Source organism: Neodiprion virginianus, chromosome 4, assembly GCF_021901495.1.
Source record: "Neodiprion virginianus isolate iyNeoVirg1 chromosome 4, iyNeoVirg1.1, whole genome shotgun sequence".
In the NCBI taxonomy this organism is placed as follows: Eukaryota; Metazoa; Arthropoda; class Insecta; order Hymenoptera; family Diprionidae; genus Neodiprion; species Neodiprion virginianus.
In genome coordinates, this window is record NC_060880.1 from 31,900,363 (window position 1) to 31,920,434 (window position 20,072).

General features: G+C 40.9%; 3 protein-coding genes across 6 annotated transcripts in view; 2 read left to right on the forward strand and 1 right to left on the reverse strand.

The window, feature by feature from the left end:
* LOC124302670 (1-phosphatidylinositol 4,5-bisphosphate phosphodiesterase epsilon-1-like) overlaps window positions 1–10,250 on the forward strand; it is a 28,360-nt gene extending 18,110 nt beyond the window's left edge. The window contains exons 8-13 of the mRNA XM_046759062.1: window positions 768–1,066; window positions 2,374–2,600; window positions 3,668–3,895; window positions 5,329–5,553; window positions 6,104–6,410; window positions 6,541–10,250. Coding sequence (XP_046615018.1) covers window positions 768–1,066; window positions 2,374–2,600; window positions 3,668–3,895; window positions 5,329–5,553; window positions 6,104–6,410; window positions 6,541–8,720 — 3,466 coding nt within the window. The 3' untranslated portion in view covers window positions 8,721–10,250. The remainder of the gene's footprint in view (window positions 1–767; window positions 1,067–2,373; window positions 2,601–3,667; window positions 3,896–5,328; window positions 5,554–6,103; window positions 6,411–6,540) is intronic.
* Window positions 10,251–11,028: 778 nt separating this feature from the next.
* On the reverse strand, window positions 11,029–20,037 carry LOC124302672 (exocyst complex component 6). Of its 4 annotated transcripts, none has more exons than XR_006907753.1 (14): window positions 19,583–19,770; window positions 19,205–19,370; window positions 18,849–19,135; window positions 18,423–18,525; window positions 18,082–18,333; window positions 17,810–17,977; window positions 17,598–17,669; window positions 17,398–17,532; window positions 16,932–17,302; window positions 16,592–16,826; window positions 16,370–16,511; window positions 16,099–16,285; window positions 15,800–16,023; window positions 11,029–11,704 (listed from the first exon to the last, which is right to left on the reverse strand). XR_006907753.1 is itself a non-coding variant. In XM_046759065.1 (13 exons), exons 1-13 carry the CDS (start codon window positions 19,964–19,966, stop codon window positions 15,900–15,902), a joined length of 2,310 nt encoding a protein of 769 aa, XP_046615021.1. In that variant the 5' UTR covers window positions 19,967–20,037; the 3' UTR covers window positions 14,917–15,899. The 4 variants fall into 4 exon arrangements, 2 of the variants coding, with proteins under 2 accessions (XP_046615021.1, XP_046615020.1); XR_006907754.1 differs by lacking the exon at window positions 11,029–11,704 and adding an exon at window positions 13,518–14,835; XM_046759065.1 differs by lacking the exons at window positions 11,029–11,704; window positions 19,583–19,770 and adding an exon at window positions 19,899–20,037 and having other exon boundaries at window positions 14,917–16,023.
* On the forward strand, window positions 12,671–15,443 carry LOC124302680 (N-acetylneuraminate lyase-like). The gene is made up of 8 exons (XM_046759081.1): window positions 12,671–12,809; window positions 13,269–13,330; window positions 13,415–13,491; window positions 13,739–13,884; window positions 14,063–14,231; window positions 14,595–14,740; window positions 14,923–15,094; window positions 15,177–15,443. The coding sequence occupies exons 1-8, from the start codon at window positions 12,804–12,806 to the stop codon at window positions 15,326–15,328; spliced, it is 930 nt and encodes a 309-aa protein (XP_046615037.1). The 5' UTR covers window positions 12,671–12,803; the 3' UTR covers window positions 15,329–15,443.
* Window positions 20,038–20,072: the final 35 nt, after the last annotated feature.

The window sequence follows — 20,072 nt, forward strand, 5'->3', positions numbered from 1 at the left end:
TAAACGACCGTTAAAGGAACATCCCGGAGGCTGGTGTATAAGAAAAGAGTTAGACACGCCCCGCAGTTGAGGGCTGGATGAGAAAGCACGAACTTCGGAAGTGCTTCGTACAAATATACATGCCGCATTTTAATCGAACCAATAATTTCCGGTTGAGGTTTTTACGTCCCCTCGATTCCGTTCATAATTCCAAGGTAAACCTGTCGCATAACAACCGAAGCTTTCGAAACGAGTTCTACGGAGGTAATCGATTACGTGCACGTCATACCGAACTGATTTTCTTCAAAATTTTCAACCGCATTGACGAATGCAGAGGCAATTGATTAGAATATAACGCGCCATTTTATAATCACCGGATTAACGAACCCTCGACCCCGTCAACCGCCCCGAATAAGCTCCGACACCCCCTCAACGTGACGAGATTTAAAAGCCCGCTTCTTCACGCTCGCGATTTAATTGCGGGAATACGTGGGGTAGGAAAAAAGGAAGAAGCAAAAAGAAAAAAAGAAAAAAAAATGGAAAAGAAAAAGAAAAGAAACGAAAGGAAAATAAAACTCGCAGAAACCCGGTCGAATCTCTCAGTAATTCTGATCAGACTCTCGAGCCACTTAACCGAGCTGATCCTTGGTAGTTCAGAAAAGCTACCGAGCTGTGCCGCCGTTTAGAGGTAAAAAATTTTCTTTCTCCTTTTTTATGGAAAAAGAAAAATGGAAAAAGCCCAGAAACCTGCGCTTAATAAAGGGTCCCAGTGAATAACGCGGAGGCAGTCTTTTGTGTGTTGCCAGAGACAAAGACAGGAACGGATCGAGCGGACTGAGCGAAGCATCCCAGGCGCCGTGCCACGTGAAAGCGAGGGCGAATGCGATAATGTACGAAACGCAGCTGAACTTCGTTGAATTCGTAGCGTTGTTTCGATCGTTCAGTCTTCGGGCCCGAAAGGACCTCCGGGATCTCTTTGGACAGCTGGCAATCACTCGTCGGAGTCAGAGCGACGGATCTCTTCGCGACTTTAACGCTCGTCCGTCGGTTTTGAGGCAGGCAAGCGATTCGACTCCGCAGCGTATCGGTAAGTTTAAATACCGAGGTGCTAACTATCCTTCTGATTATTTATTTAAGCGGACGATGAAACGATGTACAAGATGTGTAAATGAGGTTGAAAATTTCATTCGCTTTTTAAACACGCTGAACGAATGAAGGAGAACTTCTTTCATCTCCGCTCCATGCTCGCTTGGTTTTTTATTACTGTTTTTCTTTTCTTTTTTTTCTTTAATATTCCCAACTTCCCCCCTCTCTCATTTATATTGGACCTGTTTGGATGGTGCAGATCACTTTTTCCGCAGCTTATATAATGATACAAAGAATATAAATAAACGGGAGAAGAAAATTAGAAGAATAAAAAAATACGACCGCGATACGGCGGCGAAAAGAGAAACGGGGGAGTATACGCGACTTGAATGTCATAACATTTTCTCGAATTATTAATAACCTCGGTCGTAAGTAACGAGAACGCGGGCAATAAGAAGAAAGAGCAAAAAAAAAAAAATGGATGCGTATGAAGAAGTAACGAATGAAAAAAAAAAAATACTTGAAATAATAAAAACAGTGAATTATTTCTTTACGTAGGTCAGGTTCCTCGTCTCCCTCCCACAGCATTATAAACTTAACCAAACGAAATGTCACGAGCGGGGTAAAATAATAACAATAATAACAACAACAACAACAACTAGAAACTCGGTTCGCATCGGTTGATATGCGGGAGATGAATGTATAGGCGCGGCAAAGAATACGAATGGCTAATGAAAAAGAAACGTAGGTAATTTTTTCTCCAGCAATTTTCCCTCTTCGATCGCGATACAAGAAGAAGAACATATTACAGTAAGAAAGAAAAAAGAATACCGGGAACAACATAAAGAGAAAAGAAGAAGAAAATGAATTAATACATACTCACGCAACTAATTCGTGGCTGAATTTCTTCACGCTAATAACGCACGTCGTGTAACTTCATCACTGTGCACGCCATACGAACCTGTACGATGTTATTCGATTGCTTCCAATTACCGGTAAGGATCACGATCCCAGAGGAACTAGGCTACCAACTGGACGGCTCCATGTAACTCGAACGTGTATTTCACCTATGTAGCGAACACGCGGGAGTAACACTTACAATTACGAGAAATGTGTCTGATGTACTTTGCGGTTCGGCGGGCGAAACGTAATTAATTATACAGAGAAATAACACGTATAGATCTGTGCAAGATGGCCCATCGCAGGGCGAGCTCTGTGTACAAACGGAATTGTGTGATGTATTATGCATTGTACCGTTGGATCAATCCCCTGCCGTGACCTTCTGTAATTTTACTTGTCGTTTCTCAGGCCTGCTAACGCGAAATAACTCAATCGATTGCCACGAGTACAAGACCAGCAGCAATTTACAAAACAAGCAAATATTCGACGCAATCGCGGCTACCAGTATCGTCAACAATTGTTCCGGAGTTGATACGTCGAAGTCGCAAGTCATCACACTCACCACCTTTACAAAGTTTCTCGAATCACGCCAACAGGAGAAGCTCACCGACGACGAAATCAAAGCGCTTGTCAAGGTAAGAATCGAGACATCCGCGCAATTGCGTTCTTAAATATTTCAAAACCCCGTTACGATATGTAAGAGGAACTCCCAGTATTTTCATCCACCGATTCCCCTTTCTTTTTACCGTCAGACCAGTCCTTTTTATCCTCGAGATTCAACCAGACATTGCACGGATAAAAATAAAAATAAAAAAAATGGGTGCGTGTACTTATGTACGCGCGTGAGAAGTTATACTTCTTTGGCATCATTAAATAATAAATATTCAACATTGATAATTTAATAATATTTAGTATTAATTATATTAAATAATGATATTATTTAGATATGATAATTTATATCAATAAATAATACATACGGATAACTAACCTCAATTATATTGGAGCACTTGAAAAAGTATTTTAGCACAATTTTTTCACTAATATTCACAAATAGTAAATAATATTAATCCAAATATTCAATTTAAATCACTACTGAATATATTCTATTGCCACATATATAATTCGCACTTGTATGAAAATAAAACACGTGTTGTGACTGTAAAAACTAAAACCATGTGGATAAATATTATAAATAATTATGAAAACAGTGATCAGAGGCGCCAAGCGTACCAACATTAGCTTTTTTTCGAGACTTAATGAATTCGGTTGAGTGGACAACTTCATCCTGTTAATTTTGTGTTACAGTGATGCGTGCGCATCTTGTTTCGAGACTTAATGAATTCGGTTGAGTGGGCAACTTCATCCTGTTAATTTTGTGTTACAGTGATGCGCGCGCATCTTGAAATTTCACTCTCATCAGTTTTTCATAACGCGCCTAAAGAAGTATAATTTCAATAATTAAAAAGAAACGTACCGCAGTTTTTGAGTTGGGAACGATATAGAGTTTTCCAACAATGCTCATAGACACAACGGTACAACCGCGGGTTTAAACAACCGTGTCAGACAATTAGCCGGGTTTTCATTTCTACGTCCACGGTTTGGTTAATTGCGAAGTAATTTTCCCGGCGGTTGACGCGGCGCGAAACTGTTATGCAAAATAATTCTAATTGTCGCTCTCGCCGTTCTGCTCTTTGTGAATCAGAGACACGAACCAGACCCCGCGCTACGGACCCAAATGTGTTTATCCTTTGAGGGATTTGCTCGGTACATGATGGACAAGGACAACTACGCCTTCGCAAACGAGTACGCGGCTCCAGTTGAAACCGAAATGCAGCAGCCCTTGTCCCAGTACTACATCGCAAGTTCGCACAACACCTACCTGACGGGTCACCAACTCAAAGGCGAGTCGTCCGTGCAGCTTTACTCACAGGTGAGAAGAATTTGATAAAACGTATTTACCGCCTCGTTGAAAATCGTGCACTGCGTACAAGAACACAATTCTAACCTTGCTATCCACTCGCGGGATAACTCGACTTTCGCCATTCGGCGACTGTTTCGGCAAAGTATCGAATAGTTAAATGTGTGTCTCGCGACACTCAAAATCGTCCTCGCACATGTACGCACACTTGCGTGCAATGTTTACTTGCCGTCTCTGCGTCAAATCTCGCCGCTTGCCCGTGTCGCGACTCAAAACCTATCAGCTGTATCTCATGTATTGTCTACTGTCTCGAAATCATGGATGTGTGTAATCTATGTGTTCTCTCGCTCTGTAACGTTCTCTTGCGATACGGTTTGTATCGCCTCATCGAAACCAATAAAAATCTCAATTATCGGTATTCATTATCTCTCTCCATCTCAACATCACTTTCGTTTTATTCACACTCGTTCTCATCACTAATTCGCGGATCCCACGTCGATGATCCATATCTTTTTGCCATCTCTCTAAACAGCGACCTTGTTCCGTCGGTCAAATTGGCCACGCTGCCACATGTTTGGATACCTTATTTTTCACGTTTTTACAACTTACCGAGAATATTTATTTTAGAAAATGTTTTTACAAGCACAGAGCTTGTATATATATATAACTCTACGATCCCGAAACCGAATGAGCATTCTCTCTTCTTCCTCCGCAAAAACCTTAAAACATTTCAGTAAAAAAAGGACTCCGCGAAATTCTCATTCACTTGCTGTAAAGAAAATATTTTTCCGTCATTACTCGTATAGCTGATACGTATAACGAGCACCGTTAATCCCAGTCCCTCGTACAAAAATTTACGTATTGTAATTTGAATATATGTGTACGCGTAAAAAGAAAATGTCACATTTTATTTCGGGCGATATTACGACACCTCCGTGGAATACACTTATCATTAATTTTTTAGAGCGTACCGTGGTTATAAATTTTCGAGTGATGAAACAGTGCGTCCTGCCGTCCGACGACGAGCGTCCGGGAACGGTAGGATCGAACAATACCGTATGTCTCTCAAATTTTCAAAGCCATCGGTAATTGTAACAAATAAAAGAAAATAACTTAAATAAGTAATATTTCTGCAAAACGGAAGACGAAAAAAACACGCGCCCGTATTACAAGGAAGTGACGTGCGCATAGACAAAGAATTTGACCGTCAAGTAATATAATTCAGCACGGGACGGATTAAAACTTGAACTACTGCTGACGTGACGGTTATTCGCAAGTAGGTAATAGAAATTCTGCGAGTGGAGCTAATTTCGTTGGTGATATCGTTGAGCGGCGGCACGTTACCAGAGTCGTCCCTAAGACAACGACCGTGCGAATCTTTACGAGTGCAGAGCAATATCTCGGGCTACTTAAACAGGGCACTAATATTACTTACCGACGTTCAGGTCCTGCTGACCGGATGTCGTTGCGTCGAGCTGGACTGCTGGGACGGAGACGACGGTTCCCCGTTAATTTACCACGGGCACACATTCACCACGAAAATCCCTTTTCGGCTGGTCGTTGAAGCGATCGACAGAAGTGCCTTCGTCAGCTCTCCTTACCCGGTCATTCTCTCCTTGGAGAATCATTGTTCCCAGAGTCAACAGGCTCGGATGGCTCAAATCTTCCAGGTAGGATTTCGTAAACCTTCCCATAAATCCACCACCCCTGTCCCTCCTGCCTTTTGCCACTTTTTTCATCCCGAAAGCTTAACTTTCCCGATTCATCCACCTTTATAAATTTGCCGTGTGCATATACCTCGGTGTATATTGTATACACATAGGTATACAATATGTATAAAACACGTTACACCTCTACGCGCAAAAGACTTCCTCCGAAAGTTTTCCAACAATCTGAATTTCCCCGTCATCGGCTACCCGCGGTTAGCCATAATATTTGCGATAACTTTTCATCTAAAAAGGTACTGTATTATATCGGTAGACAGTCTTGACGCAAGACTTTTACCCCGTTTATCGATCTTGCGTTCAGGTACGTTATTACACTTGCACGCTGAACCGAACACGAAAATGAACTCTTTCCCCTTCCTTATTTTTTCTTCCAAGGACGATCTTCCGCTCGCGGGAAGTGGATCCGATTTCCTTCAGAATTCTCACATCCACGTACGCCACACGTGTCCTCGATGTTATAATATCTCATTCTAATTTATTCCCACACGTATAGTCGGTATTCGGGGACAAACTCGTGACGAAATTTCTGTACGATTCGGATTTCGGTGAGGATCCTCAGCTGCCGTCGCCCTCCCAGCTTCGCTACAGGATTCTAATAAAGAACAAAAAGCTTGTCGTCGATCCAGGCGGGCCTCTGCCTCACGTGCCTCTCGGCCATCGCGGTAAAATGCTCATGTCTGACAGAGCCTCGTCCATGAAGCAGATGCGAACCGACAACAACGTCACTCATCCCGAAGCCGATTACTACAGCGAAGACGAGGACGACGAGGACGACGAGGACGACGACGACAACGTCGACGGTAAGGAATCCGAGTCTCATCACTTAAGCGTAGATCCATGCTCTGCTCGACATCATTCTCATTCTGCTTTACTTTCCCAACACACAATTACGGTCTTCCAAAAGGCTGAACGCCCGTATCCGTGTTTCAGACAATTCGATCTCAGGAGGCAGTCAGAAGTCAGATCACGTTCGTCTCAAGTCGGACACGGCGGTGGATGACAAATCGCAGAAGCAGAGCAGTCAGATAGCGAAAGAACTCTCGGACCTGGTGGTGTACCTCCAGGCGATCAAATTCCGGGGCCTTAACACGAACCCGGGACCAGGAGTGCCGGTGCGAGTGCGTCACCCGGGTCAAACGGGCCCGATCCAGCGTCACAGCATAGCGGGAATCGGGACCAGCGGGACCCCGGCTTCTTCCGGATCCCCGCAGTCCCTGTCGACCTCGGCCTCGCTGGCCAGCGGCGGGAACAACATCGAAACGCTGTTCCGGTCGACCCGCGGCGTTCCGGCCTGCTTTCAGTGTTCGTCGCTCAACGAGAGCGCGGCGAAGAAGATATGCCGGAAACAGCCTCTGGGCGTTGTGGCGCACGCCGAGACCCAGCTGATTCGAACCTACCCGGCGGGCATGAGGATCGACTCGTCGAACTTCAATCCGGTGATATTCTGGGCGTTTGGTATCCAGATGGTGGCCCTGAACTACCAGACGGACGACGCCGCGCTTCACCTCAACGCCACGATGTTCGAGCAGAACGGGCAGTGCGGGTACGTCAGGAAGCCGTCGGTCATGTGGGACAAGGGGCACATGATGTACAGGCGATTCAACCCCTGGGACAAGGAGTTCGACGGTCTTCACTCGGCGCACTTGACCCTCTCGATAGTGTCCGGACAGTACGTCTCGCCGACTAATCTCCTTTCCAGCACCTTCGTGGAGATAGAACTCGTCGGTATACCGATAGACTGCGCCAAGCACAAGACAAAGGCGATACAGAACAACGCCCTGAACCCGATATGGAACGAGAAGTTCTGCTACCAAGTCATGTTCAAGGACCTGGCCTTCCTCAGGTTCAGCATCGTCGACGCGAGCTCGCACCATCTCATTGCTCAGCGGGTCCTACCTCTCAAGTGCCTCAGGCCGGGCTACAGGCACGTCAGACTTCGATCCTGCAAGAACAAGCCCCTCGCCCTCTCGACCCTCTTCATATACTCCCGGCTGGAGGAGGAGAGCCTGGACTACGACGACACCTGCTGCCGCGAGCACAAGGAGCCGAAGAGGGGCCCGTCGACCTCTGGCAAAGAGACGGAGAAGCTGGTCAGCGTGGACCCCGTATTGGGCGGGGTCACCCTGAAGCGACGGATGTTCTTCCTCATGGTGTACCACGTCATACCCGAAGAGCCTTACACCATTCTTAAGGTGACGCAGGAGAGCACGACTCAGGAAGTGATGCTGCAGGCGCTGCAGAGGGCCGGCATATCGGCCGAGCACGTCGACGAGTACATTCTGGTCGAGGAGGTATCCAGGGGTTGGGAGAAGCGGGAGAGGGAGGAGCTGCCGACGCAGAGGGTCCTCGACCCCTCGGAGCACCCGCTGCAGGCCCAGGGCCTCTGGAAGGGCCAGGGTAGGTTCCTCCTGAAACGCGTCGGTGACGATCCGAGCAGCCGGGCATGGCTGGCCTCGATAAGAAGCACGGCGGCGCACTCGAGGCTGAACGACACTTCGCCGAGGGAGAAGAGCACCCACATCTGGGACGAGGCGGACACCTTCCTCGTCTGCATCTACAACGTATCCCCGGAGATTCCCTACGCCATACTTCGGGTCCCGGTTAGCAGCTCGGCCCAGGACGTCCTGGCCCAGGCCTTGGTCAAGGCGAGGCGGATGGAGGACCCGATCAAGTTCGCCCTCGTCGAGGAGCTAGAGTGGGGCGGGGTTGGCGCGGTGGGGAGCGGAAATCGGCAGCAGCGGGTCCTCCGCGACGATGAGAACGTCTACAGCACCCAGGCTCTTTGGAAGACCCTGGGTAGGTTCATTCTTCGGGAACGAGAACAGGTCCTGCCGAGACGGCACCTGCTTCCGGCGACCCTCGACAGGTTGAGCAAGGGGTTTTCGGTCGGCAGGTCGGTGTCTCTTCCGGGATCCGGAAAGGAGAAGGTCCCCGTCGCAGAGGCCCTGTCCGATCCGACATCGAGGGGTCTTCGGCATCGGCTTCTGCTGTCGGGCCGCAGACGAGAGGTTCACTCCGATGGCGAGGAATCGCGCGAATCCGACATACTCAACGCCGCGTTGCATCTGAAGAAGGTCTCGCTGAGGAAGTTTCGCGTTTGGAAATCCTAGCTAACAAGTTACACGAGGAACGTATTCCTCGATATGTCGTTATAATGAAAATTGGAAACAAAATTTATATACGCATAATATAATATTATATACAACGACGAATCGGCAAAAGTGCCTCGTCGTCGTCTTCTTGTTCTTCTTCTTTCTTCTCAGTCATCTTTACACAGTCTGTACACATTGCGTTTGTAGGAACCTAATTCCGAGCTAAAGGGAAACAGAGAATAAGAAAAAAACAACGCGTGTACAACCGACCAGACATTTTTCTGTACATACCATATGTGTTTTAAAAAACAAAAAAAAATATATATATATATATATATATATATATATATATATGTACTCACGACATATTAAATACAATACTGCGACAGTGGCTTAAATAGATGTGCATATTTTGAGCAAAAAAAAAAAAAAAAAGAAAGTCCAAGATACAAGCAATAAATATAACGTATCCCTTTTCCTTTACCGCTGGTGACGGACTCGGGAAAGTGGAAGATAGAGTGAAAAAAATAAAACAAAAAAAAATTAGGGAGTAAAAAAGAAAAAGCAATTATGCAGAGATTTCGCAAACCTCATCTTTCCCATGAACCCCCCAGAAAAGACGCTTTGGTTTCTCATTTATATACGTAACGAATAAAGTAGTTAAAAAAATATCAGTCAAATATCGTGATTTATGAATTGCGGTAAAACGAACTACTGTTAGACATAGGAGTCTATTGTTAGATCACTTGAGAATTTTTCTTACTTGTACTATAAAGTTTTTCACCGTCTTCAGGGTACCGTAAAATCTCCAGAGAACACAGAAACAATGTTTCGTTTGCCACTTTGGACCAAACTCAAAGTCTAAGTGTTAATTAATACGCAATAAAAGTGTGCAAATGCATTTTCAATTTCTTAAAAATTAACGTATTACATTTTTGAACGAATATTCACCGTCTAATAACTGTGAAATTTTTTTTCTATGATGGTTACAACGTAAATGAACAGAGCATCAAAAATTTTGATAATTTAATGTGCTATTGAATAATCACGACGCTTGAAGTAATTTACAAACATCCGAGTTCGAGAGTGAGAGAGCGAATACCCTGATACTGAAATGTTTGAATAGAAAAAACAATTATTTAAAATATGCGGCATTTTCCATCGCATACATATATAGAATCCGTTAATAATTCACTTAAATTAATAATTAGGACCGGGCGTCTGATAATCCAAACTTAAGAAAAGAGATTGAAAAAGGGAAAAGGAGTTAAAAAAATTCAACGGATATCCAGACGTACCGAATTGAAAATTGTACACTTAACAATACGTGTAAGAATAAGTACCTAAATAATTAATCTTTCATTACATTTGCCGATAGTTCATGATTGTATAGTTACATAATAGCGCAGATAAAGTGAATACATTGGTTGTCTCTTTTTAGTTCAGATATGTTTCTGACAAAAACAAAAAACAAAAAAAAAAAAAATTAACCGCGTGATACAATTGAACTCTGCTAAGCCCGAAAACTCATTATATTCCCTACTAAATTACGGACTGTTAAAACATAACGTGACATTGATCAGACGCGAGGGTTTCCCCTGCATAATATTTGCGTTTGTAAATACGGATATATATACCTGCATATAAACATATACATTATACATATACATACTTATATAAATATTCATACACCATTCAGCTTTATATACATAACAGATGTTGTATTGTTTCCTTGCATTATAGAAATTGAAAATCTTAGCTTTCGACATAATTGATACGTTAGGAAAAAAAAAGCAAAATGACAAAAAAAAAAAAGAAAAAGAGAGAAGAAAGGAAAATAAAAATAACGACTACTTTTAACATTTGGGACCATTGTCATAAGAATAACCAAACTTCTTGAGAGAAAATGAAAAACCACAAGCAGTATTAAGTTTTAATTCGAGGCATCCGTCTCCGTACGTGCATATCTCTTGTGTACATATCCGAGACCTTTAGCGTATACGTATACATATACCACAGGCGTGATTTTATATGATATACAGAAAGATGACAGTCAAAAAGTTTCTGTCGGAAGCCAGGCTGGCCAGGCTCTGTATTCGCAACTAACAGGCGCGACTTGAACTTCGCATTAAACGCGTCACCGTAAAAACGTACTTACGACTTCCCGCAAAAACACTAGTTAAACGTACCAATTGAACCGTCGACACCCAACATGTTGATTGTTATCATCTTCCCATCTGTACATATCATGCACACATATTATACTTACATAATACATATGTATATTTATCAAGCTGATTGCGGCTGAGAATTTTTATCAATTAACCCCCGAAGAACATAATTATCTGCCCACTTTTCTAACGGTGCAATTTGTCTCACTTCGAATAAATCACACCTAGATACCCCGAATGACAGCGGGATTGCACGTGAGTGACACTTATTAATTCAAGTGCTGATGCGAAGTTCGAATCACCCATTTGTCATTATACACATTATACATACATATACCTATACATACTATACACATAGTTGAATCAAGTAAATTGCTTATTACAAAAATATCCAACCATATAGCGTATATACTTATATATGTGTATATATTTCAAGGGAAAAAGCATCGTTAATTATAGAAACTTTTTGGCGTATACATAATATATATGAAATATCTAATTTTCGTTCATTCAACATCTCTATTCACACAGCATGCGGCCACATAGACATTATTAAAAATAATAATAATAATAATATTAATATTAATAGTCATAATAATAATGATATTAACATTGTTGAAATATGTACTTGTAAATAAACATAAAGCATTTTTTATAAATAATAATTATCATTAACTTATCCTTGATCATACATAGTGTGTATAAATCAACCTTAGAAAATGAATAATCATTTGAGACGTCATTTTCTTGCCTAGATGAAGTTTCATTCCACCAGCTACCTGCACGGTATTTTCCATGTACTGCGGTGTGTCCCAGATTGACAAGGCATGCCTGTTTGAATCGATAAGTTGGGTTCATATTACCGCATCAAAGTCAATATCTATATACATAGAAATTTACTGCACCCCAGATTACACAGCGTTTTAGATTCACTCTATTTCGCGTTAATTCTGAAATAATAATCGTTATCGGGATGTTTAATCGACTTGAGGAGTAAAGCTTTTGCGCTCTCTAGCTGCTTCCTAATTTCTTTTTAGGCCGCGCTTATCCCTTTTTAATGGTCCAATTTACAGTTTCCCCCTTTTTTAACGATGCTCGTAATACGTGTTGGTTTCACCGTATTCATTCAGGATATAATTGAGGAGAAAAATGTTGGAAGGCATTGGCGGTGTTGCTTCTTAGCATGTAGAAGAAGATTTGGAAGAAAAAAAACGGAATTATTTGAGCCAGGCTTTTATGTTTTGGCATCTTTTTTCCTTCGCTTCAAACGAAAAGAAAATTGGCGGTAAGCCAATTGGATCCCAGTTTGTAGAATTTTATTCAAACATTCGGTAAATAATCTGTAGCGAAAAAGAATTTATTATTTCGTGTTCAAGAGTCAGATTCTGCAGATGAAGACGGGCTTGTTTACATTTTCAATTATTATCGGTGTCGTAACAGTTCACAGATAAGAGCAATCACGTTTAGTAAACAGCACGGATACTGGCGGAGAGCGCGATAAAAGCTGTTCACTATACCGTATAAATGCACGAGAACATATGTTCGGATCGACGAGTCACTCTGGGCTTTTTTTCCTTTTGGCAAAAATAACTCCAGTCAGGGACGTCGTACATTTCACTGCACAGACCGTGTTCCGTATACAAATCCGTTTCTCAGTAGAGTCACTCTAATTTTCACAAAATAAGTACCAGCGAGCGATCGTACATGTAATGCTTGTATTTAAATTGAGTGTAGTGAAAATCCGTGATAAGGCACATGGATATTGGCTCGAAGAGTCCTAGCTCCGGGGTTATCAGCAAATGAGAAGCGAATGAACGCGTAGTCGCGCTATCTACGCATATACGACCGCTGATAAACCCGAGTACATCAGTTGAGCAGTTGATAGTCGCAGTGAGGTTTCAGTGCCCGGTGGATCGAATCCAGAATAAAAATGCCGGTAAGAAGACGTTTGCAAACTACGTATCGAGATAGATATGCCTGTTTTTGTGAATCGGGACGGTTCGGCTTTAAGAGCTTGCAGATGACTTCCGAAAGTTTGGAGAAATTCTTGAGATTTATGTATTGCCGTAAGACACACAAGACCGACGCGCGAATGAAATATATATGGGCGAAGAACGCAAACTGTGGCTCGAAACATTTGTCTTCTACGTCAAAAGGGGAAATATTTATGTTACGAACGAGATAAGAAATTCAAACGGGAAAATTTTCGAAGCGTTGGAGAGGCTCGCTGGTATATTTTATGCAATACGTGCATGTATCGTAATACAGGAATTTAAGATGTGATAAATTGTTGAATTTATTTTCACGCAGGCGGGCCAATTAAAAGCCAGCCTCGTCCATAATTTAGAACTGAATTACTTTGTGTATAGTATACTGTATCAACCTTTCGTTACAGCGCCTACCGTTCACTTTCAGAGGATACGTCGCTCCGGTATTCACGCCGTTTCTAAACGACAGGTAAATCACGTTACACGCCTTGTGATTTCACCCTAAAAGCACGATTGTCGTCGAGCTTCAAAAAGACCGCAATTTCATTTTCAGTACAAGGAGCTTGAACCTATCCTTCATACCGCAATATGCCCAATTTCTTCTGGAACGCGGAATCCCCGGAGTGCTCGGTGAGTAATATGTCTCATACTATACGTAGAGTATAATTTAGAATATTTTATTACAAACTTTGGAGTGCTTCAAAAGACCATTTATAATATAGGTTCGGTGTTTTCGGACCATGTAAGTTATACCTAATTGGTGCTAAACTCGCGATCGGGGTTCAGAGCCCGTTTCTTCTAATATCTTTGTTTCTCGAAAATTGTCGATCGTTCAGATCATTTTATCGACACCATATTCATATTTATTTCTCAACAGTCAACGGGTCGCTGGGCGAGGGACCCTCGATGAATGTTGAAGAAAGAAAATCCGTACTCGAAGCTTGGGTACGCGCTGTTAAATCAACGAAACAACACTTGATGGTGCAAATTGGGGGAGGCTCCCTACCCGACGTTCTCGAATTGGTGCGTTCGCATTTTATACCCTTATACACAAGATTCTATGCAAGACATGGGTAAATATTGGTGTAAAAGATAGATGCGGCTCGAATTTGTAGAAGATTATATTATTCATTCTCATAATAATAATGGATTCGAATAATCAACTATTGTGTAAAGGAATTAATTTCTCACAATATTGCAGGCAAAGCATGCTGAAAAGCTTGGCGTTGATTCTATCCTCTGTCTTCCGGAACTTTATTTCAAGCCTAAGACGCCCAAACAATTAGTAGAGTACTTGCGAATCGTCGGTCAAGCCGCCCCCAGAACACCGTTGCTTTACTACCACGTACCGATGTTCTCGAATGTTGATAGTAAGTAAAGATTTATTGATTTCATTAATTGATTTCATAAATTCAAAAGCAAACAATCGTGTTCAGCAAATGGAAATATTTACTTATCTATTGGGGATCAGCCATTGAAATATTATCACGAAATTTAAGGGAGTGATAACAAACTTGAAAACTTTGATGAAATTATTACAGTTTCGCGTATATTACAACTTAGCCTAACATCTTTATCACGCTGTTATCAGCGGTAGTGTACATAACAATCTTTGGAATTACTTTTCAAAAGAAATTTCTTTGCACTTTTGATAAACGAACTCTGAAGAAAGGACGTAGAAGTAGAATTCTTCTTGCCTTTCAGTGCAATAAATGTATTCGTTTCATATTTAGTAAACATGGTTGAGTTCTTGGAGGCAGTCGGTAATCGGATTCCATCTTTTGTCGGCATGAAATTCACCAGCCCAAACCTTTCCGAGGCAACGGATGCCATGCACGTTAACGATAAGGAGTTCGCCATTTTTGTGGCCACTGATCAGGTAAAATAAAATGATGATTCTTTCTCTTCTCTCGACTTTTACCATCATAACAGCATTGTCACATTATTGATAAGACGCGAATGATTGAAACCACGCTGAAATAAAGTTCACACATTTTTTTCATTGCGCTGAATTAAGATTTTAAATAAAATAACGGGGAAACATTTTTGAATGAATTTCAGACGTTAGCAGGTGCCTTTGTTCTAGGACACGATTCCGCAATAGCGGGGACGCTGAATGTTTTTGGTGATCAATTAGTCGATATACAAAAAGCCAGTAAATCAGGGGAGTGGAAAAAAGCCCAAGAAATACAGAAAACTGTAGCAAAATCCATAGCTGCCGTTATCCAACATGGTAATTGACGGAACAAAATTACATAGTGGCAACTAATGATGACGTAACTGTGTAAATAACTGAAATTGTTCAATGATTTCAGGTCACTTTGTCGAGACCATGAAAGTCGCAATGGCACTTCTAACACCGTTCGATATGGGACCTCCTAGAGCCCCATTGTGCCCCGCTTCTGCCGAAAAAGCTGCCGCGATAAAAGAAAGTTTGAAAGCTTTGGGTTACCAGCTTTCTAATTGAATGAGGATTGTTTCGCCACCTTCGTAAACTTGATTACGTCTAACGCGTGATTGTTTGAGGAAGTTCAACTTTTGTAATTGCAAGATACAATAAAACAGATTGTATATTCTCTTAATTACTTTGTGAATTTTTCCGTGAGATTTTAGGCGTACTGTCGCATCAGAGAATTTATATTAAATAGATATGAACGGGACGAATTGCGTTAAATTGTGAGTGGATCAGCAAAAAAATATATTCAATTTTATTTTACATTTGTCATTGGTTTCGGCTCGAACCCATTACGCTATCACTCACTGAACATGTCAGGAGATAATACATGAAGCAAAATTAAATCATTTCAATCAAACTTCTGGCTAAAATTGCTTATAACGAGTCTAAATGAATATTCAACATATAAAGTGATAAATCCTGTTGTTTTGCCATAAAAGAACTTGGAGAATGTAATCTTGGCTACTTACGAATAGTATTTACCTGACAATTATTGCTCGATTCAGTAGCATAAAACCAATGCGAGTCACAAATCAACCTTTAGCATGGCCTATTTTACGCAACAAAAAATGGGTGTAATTTTTTACTGTTGCGTGGTCTGTGCCAGCTGTCTCAACTGCTTCAACACTGTTTCCAAAAGCTTCTTCTTATCACGTTCACTTTTCTTTAAAACAGAGAATACCGTTTTTTTATCAGATTCCCTCAATCTGAAAAAAAAAAAAAAATTAAATGATGAAATTTTCATTTCTGTTACTGCGTGTAAGAAACATGATTGATCTCACTTTTCGAGCAGTATCAAGGCTGTGTTTGGCGTAACCAAGTTGTATTTACTAGACTCGTGACCGTAATCATGAAAATAAGTAGGCCAATCCAAGCTCATGAACAGATCCAACAATTGTCTCAACTCGGCGAAATACTGGAGCAATACTCCTTCTGGTAATCCCACAACTGGCTCGGATGCTGCAAATTCTATTAAAAAACAAAAAGAAATCGCAAGCATCAGAAACAAGAATGTCCAAGTATTTGACTAGCCCCACACTGTGCCAAACGTACGTTCGCATTGGATGGTATCTAGATTAACTTGCTGCAGTGCACCCATGGAGATTTGTTTTACGTCGTCGCTAATCAGAATTCCTTGAATCGATTTAGCTATATGCGAGCATGCTGATTTACACGCAACTTGCGCAACCTCTTCCTGAAAATCAAAGATATAATAATGAACAGTAAATGAATAAATCAGTGATTGCAGTCCACTTGGTTTTCGAACTAACTTACAGGCAGATTCGTGAAGCACATGAAAATACTCTGCAAAAATGCTATGAGATCTGTTATAAAACTCGACGCATGTCCTTGAGGCTCAGCTAGATTCCAATCGTAATTTTCTAACTCTAAAAATTCGTCCAGCTTTCGCTTCAGTTTGTCACATATTTGTCGCTCTGCATCCTCTCTCGCAACTCTAAACATCGCTGACTGAACCCCGCCACAGCTTAATTGACCGTCATGAGGCGTTCTGAATATCAAGTGAAATTATTAGAAACAGTCAATAACAAATAAGTTTTTACAAAAGTTTACCATGGTAAAACACTAATTGAATAATGAATAGATAAACAATTACCCTGTTATGTTGGAAACAAATTCCTCCAGGTATTTGGTGGAGTTTTCAAGATAGCCAGTATTTATTATAATCTGTACCACTTGAAGCAAAGCTAACGATGGTTTTCGGAACAGTGAAGAAAGGCAACCACTGAAGGTTCGGGTGAGTAATAGATTGGTTGATTTGCGAATCATTTCGTCAACTTCGGTTTGGGTGAGATTTAAATCCTCGGAGAATTTTAGACAGGCGTATATAAATTCCTTGACTTGTTGATATACTTTCGGTACCATTGCGGAAAATGGGAATCTCTTTGGAAACTCGGCTTTTTGCAGCGCCTCGTCATGATACGGGAACGATCCCAGTACATGGTCATATTCTGCTTGCGACGAAACCTAGAAGGTCAATTTTTCATTAGGTAAATATTTGATTTCGATCACGTATTAAAAATGATGTATTTAGTTAAAAATAATTCAAAATGTGGTCTCACTTGAATTGGTAGGAAACTATCTTCATCCAAAATATCCCTGAACACTTGAACCCAGTGCTGCATCAGAACTTCATTGTAATGAACTCTTATCTCTTGCAGTAATTCCCAAAGTTGACTGACAGGGTAACCGTAGTTCTAATTTTAACAGATATAAACATTACGTCTGTACACCAGGATTGAACTGTTTTACTTTTACTCACCCTCAACGTAGTGTTAAACAACATCAACAAATTTTTAATTTTCAAAATGAGTGTGGCATCTGTGCAATACGCCTAAAACAAATACAATTCATGTTATCAGTTTGTCCAAGCTCAGATATATTCTGATATTCCAAAATCGGTGTCAAAAAATTTCTTTACGTTTATGGAAACTTTTTTAACATCCAAATCGATTTCAGATAAGGTTGACTTACAGAATTTGTCCTTAAAGCGTTTACGATCTTGGAGATTGCCATGGACCAAACTTCTTCCAGATAAGATCGGGTTGCCAATCCATTTCCTGTATTCAGAATATGATCTTCAACAACAAAAAATCCCAGAATACCATGAATATACGATTGATAACCAACTATACTCTCGTGCTGAAAACAAATATTTTCTTTAGGTGAAACACATGCTTAATATTGAGAAAAGATTCGTACAAAACTTTGAGCTCGATTCACTATGTTATCATTTTTTTTGTTACCATGTTATTTGGAGGCTGCAGAACAAGTCTAGCTTGTTGCTTTCGTTGCTGCCTGTAATAAGCCTTAAAGGTATCGCTTTCACGCAGTACCGTATAAATATGCATACAACGATAGACTGGGCTAAAGTCCATGAGATCTTGAGCGCTGAGTTCCTCCTCTGTATCACCTGCTAAAATATTTGACTGTGGAGTAGCTTGCCGTTTCTTTTTGCGTCCAATAATTTCAGCTTCATTGACAAGCTGTTCAGCTGTCTAAAAAGTTAGTAGCATATACTGCGAAAATCCAATACAATTTTATTAAATTTCAATAACTCGATATATTGTATTTGAATTATACTCACGTGTTTCATGGCAACTTCTCCAATTTTGGGAGAATATTTTCTTATATTTTCCAGGAAGTCTCGCAAATCTGACATAGATGCATCTTTTATATTTTCGCGCAGCCTATAAAATAAAGTGCCACAGGACATGAATTGGTTATTTTGCCCAACACTTGCATTTGAGCAAAACTTATTAATTCAACTTGTGTATACTGTTTCAATTAGACTTAATTCGATATTTGTTGATCAAAGAATATTATAAGTTATTTTGCTACGGCCCTCTATGACTTTGTAAGTAAAAATGTGATTACAAAGAAACAGTTGAAAAAAAGTTAAACAAATTGCAATGTGAAATTCTACAATCATTACATGGTTCCATAATTTCCATATTGACTTGATGCCATGAGATGGTAAAAATTGAAAATTCATCAAATTTGACCAACATACACTGATATTTGTTGAGTAATTTGGGAAGAGAATCGATAATTGGTAATTTTAGGTAGATCGTGATGCTCGAGTTGTTCCAGAGTCTTAAGTGCTGGATAATATCGTTTATCTTTCATCTGTCTTTGGAGTTTTGCATAAGCAGCGAGGACAGGAAGGCACATGGTAAGACTGTCAACTGCAGCAGCCATATTATTTTCTACTTTTCTAGCTTTTACCAATTCCTCCCCTTTTGCTATAACTCCAGCTGCTGTATCCATAATCCGTTTATCGAGTTCCAGTACTTCATTCTATTCAAATGAAATCAATTAATTAGTCAACTCGATAGCTTGAAAATTTATACCCCAGTTAATACTAACATTCAACTGCTGCGCTTGGGACCGAACTTGCAGTAATTCCCTAATAGAGTCAATAAACCCCTGGTAATGATGGTTGCACATGCGCTCGATATCTTTGTCATGGCTCTTTACCCTGTCATCAAGCTTTTCCATGAACTGCTGATGTTCCTGTCCATCATAAATGGCTCTGTAAGCATTGTTGAAAAATATTCATCACTGGATTTGCAACCTTATTTGAAAATTTTGTATGCGTTAACATCTAAATAAGTAGTCTAAATAATCAGGTAATTAAAATGAGACCGCAATAAGAATTTGAAACCCTGTTCAAGTTTTATTATGTGATCGAATTTGTATCTTGAGATGAAAATCATAATAATGATACCAAGTGGCTGTTAGTACCTGATGACCAGACCGATATTGCCTGCATCTGTAGACTCTAGTTCAAACAATAAAAGTTCGTGCTTGGATGCAACGTTGACAACAGACATTGAATTTTGGGACATCAGTGAAGGTTAGCAATAATAGAAATATTGAATATTTTATAGGCTCGTTATAATTTGTGAATCTTCGGGGTAAACTACCCCTGGTTTGCGCAAATGCATAAGGGAGGTAGGTATGCATCTGCGTGATCAGCGATTGTTTTGCAATGCCGCGTATTTTGACGGTGGAACATAACCTCGTTCGTTTGGAAAGTCAGACAAATAAAGTTTCTCACTTGAATGTCGGGCCCAAGTAATCGTCGATTCCCTCGATTTCTTGAATAAGTAAATCATATTGCTGCATTTTTTCCCTCCAACAGACTTCGGCCCAACACTTTTTTCGAACTTATTAAACACTTTGACAGGTTGTTAGAAGGATCGACTGACTTGACGCACCGCCCTCGTTTGAA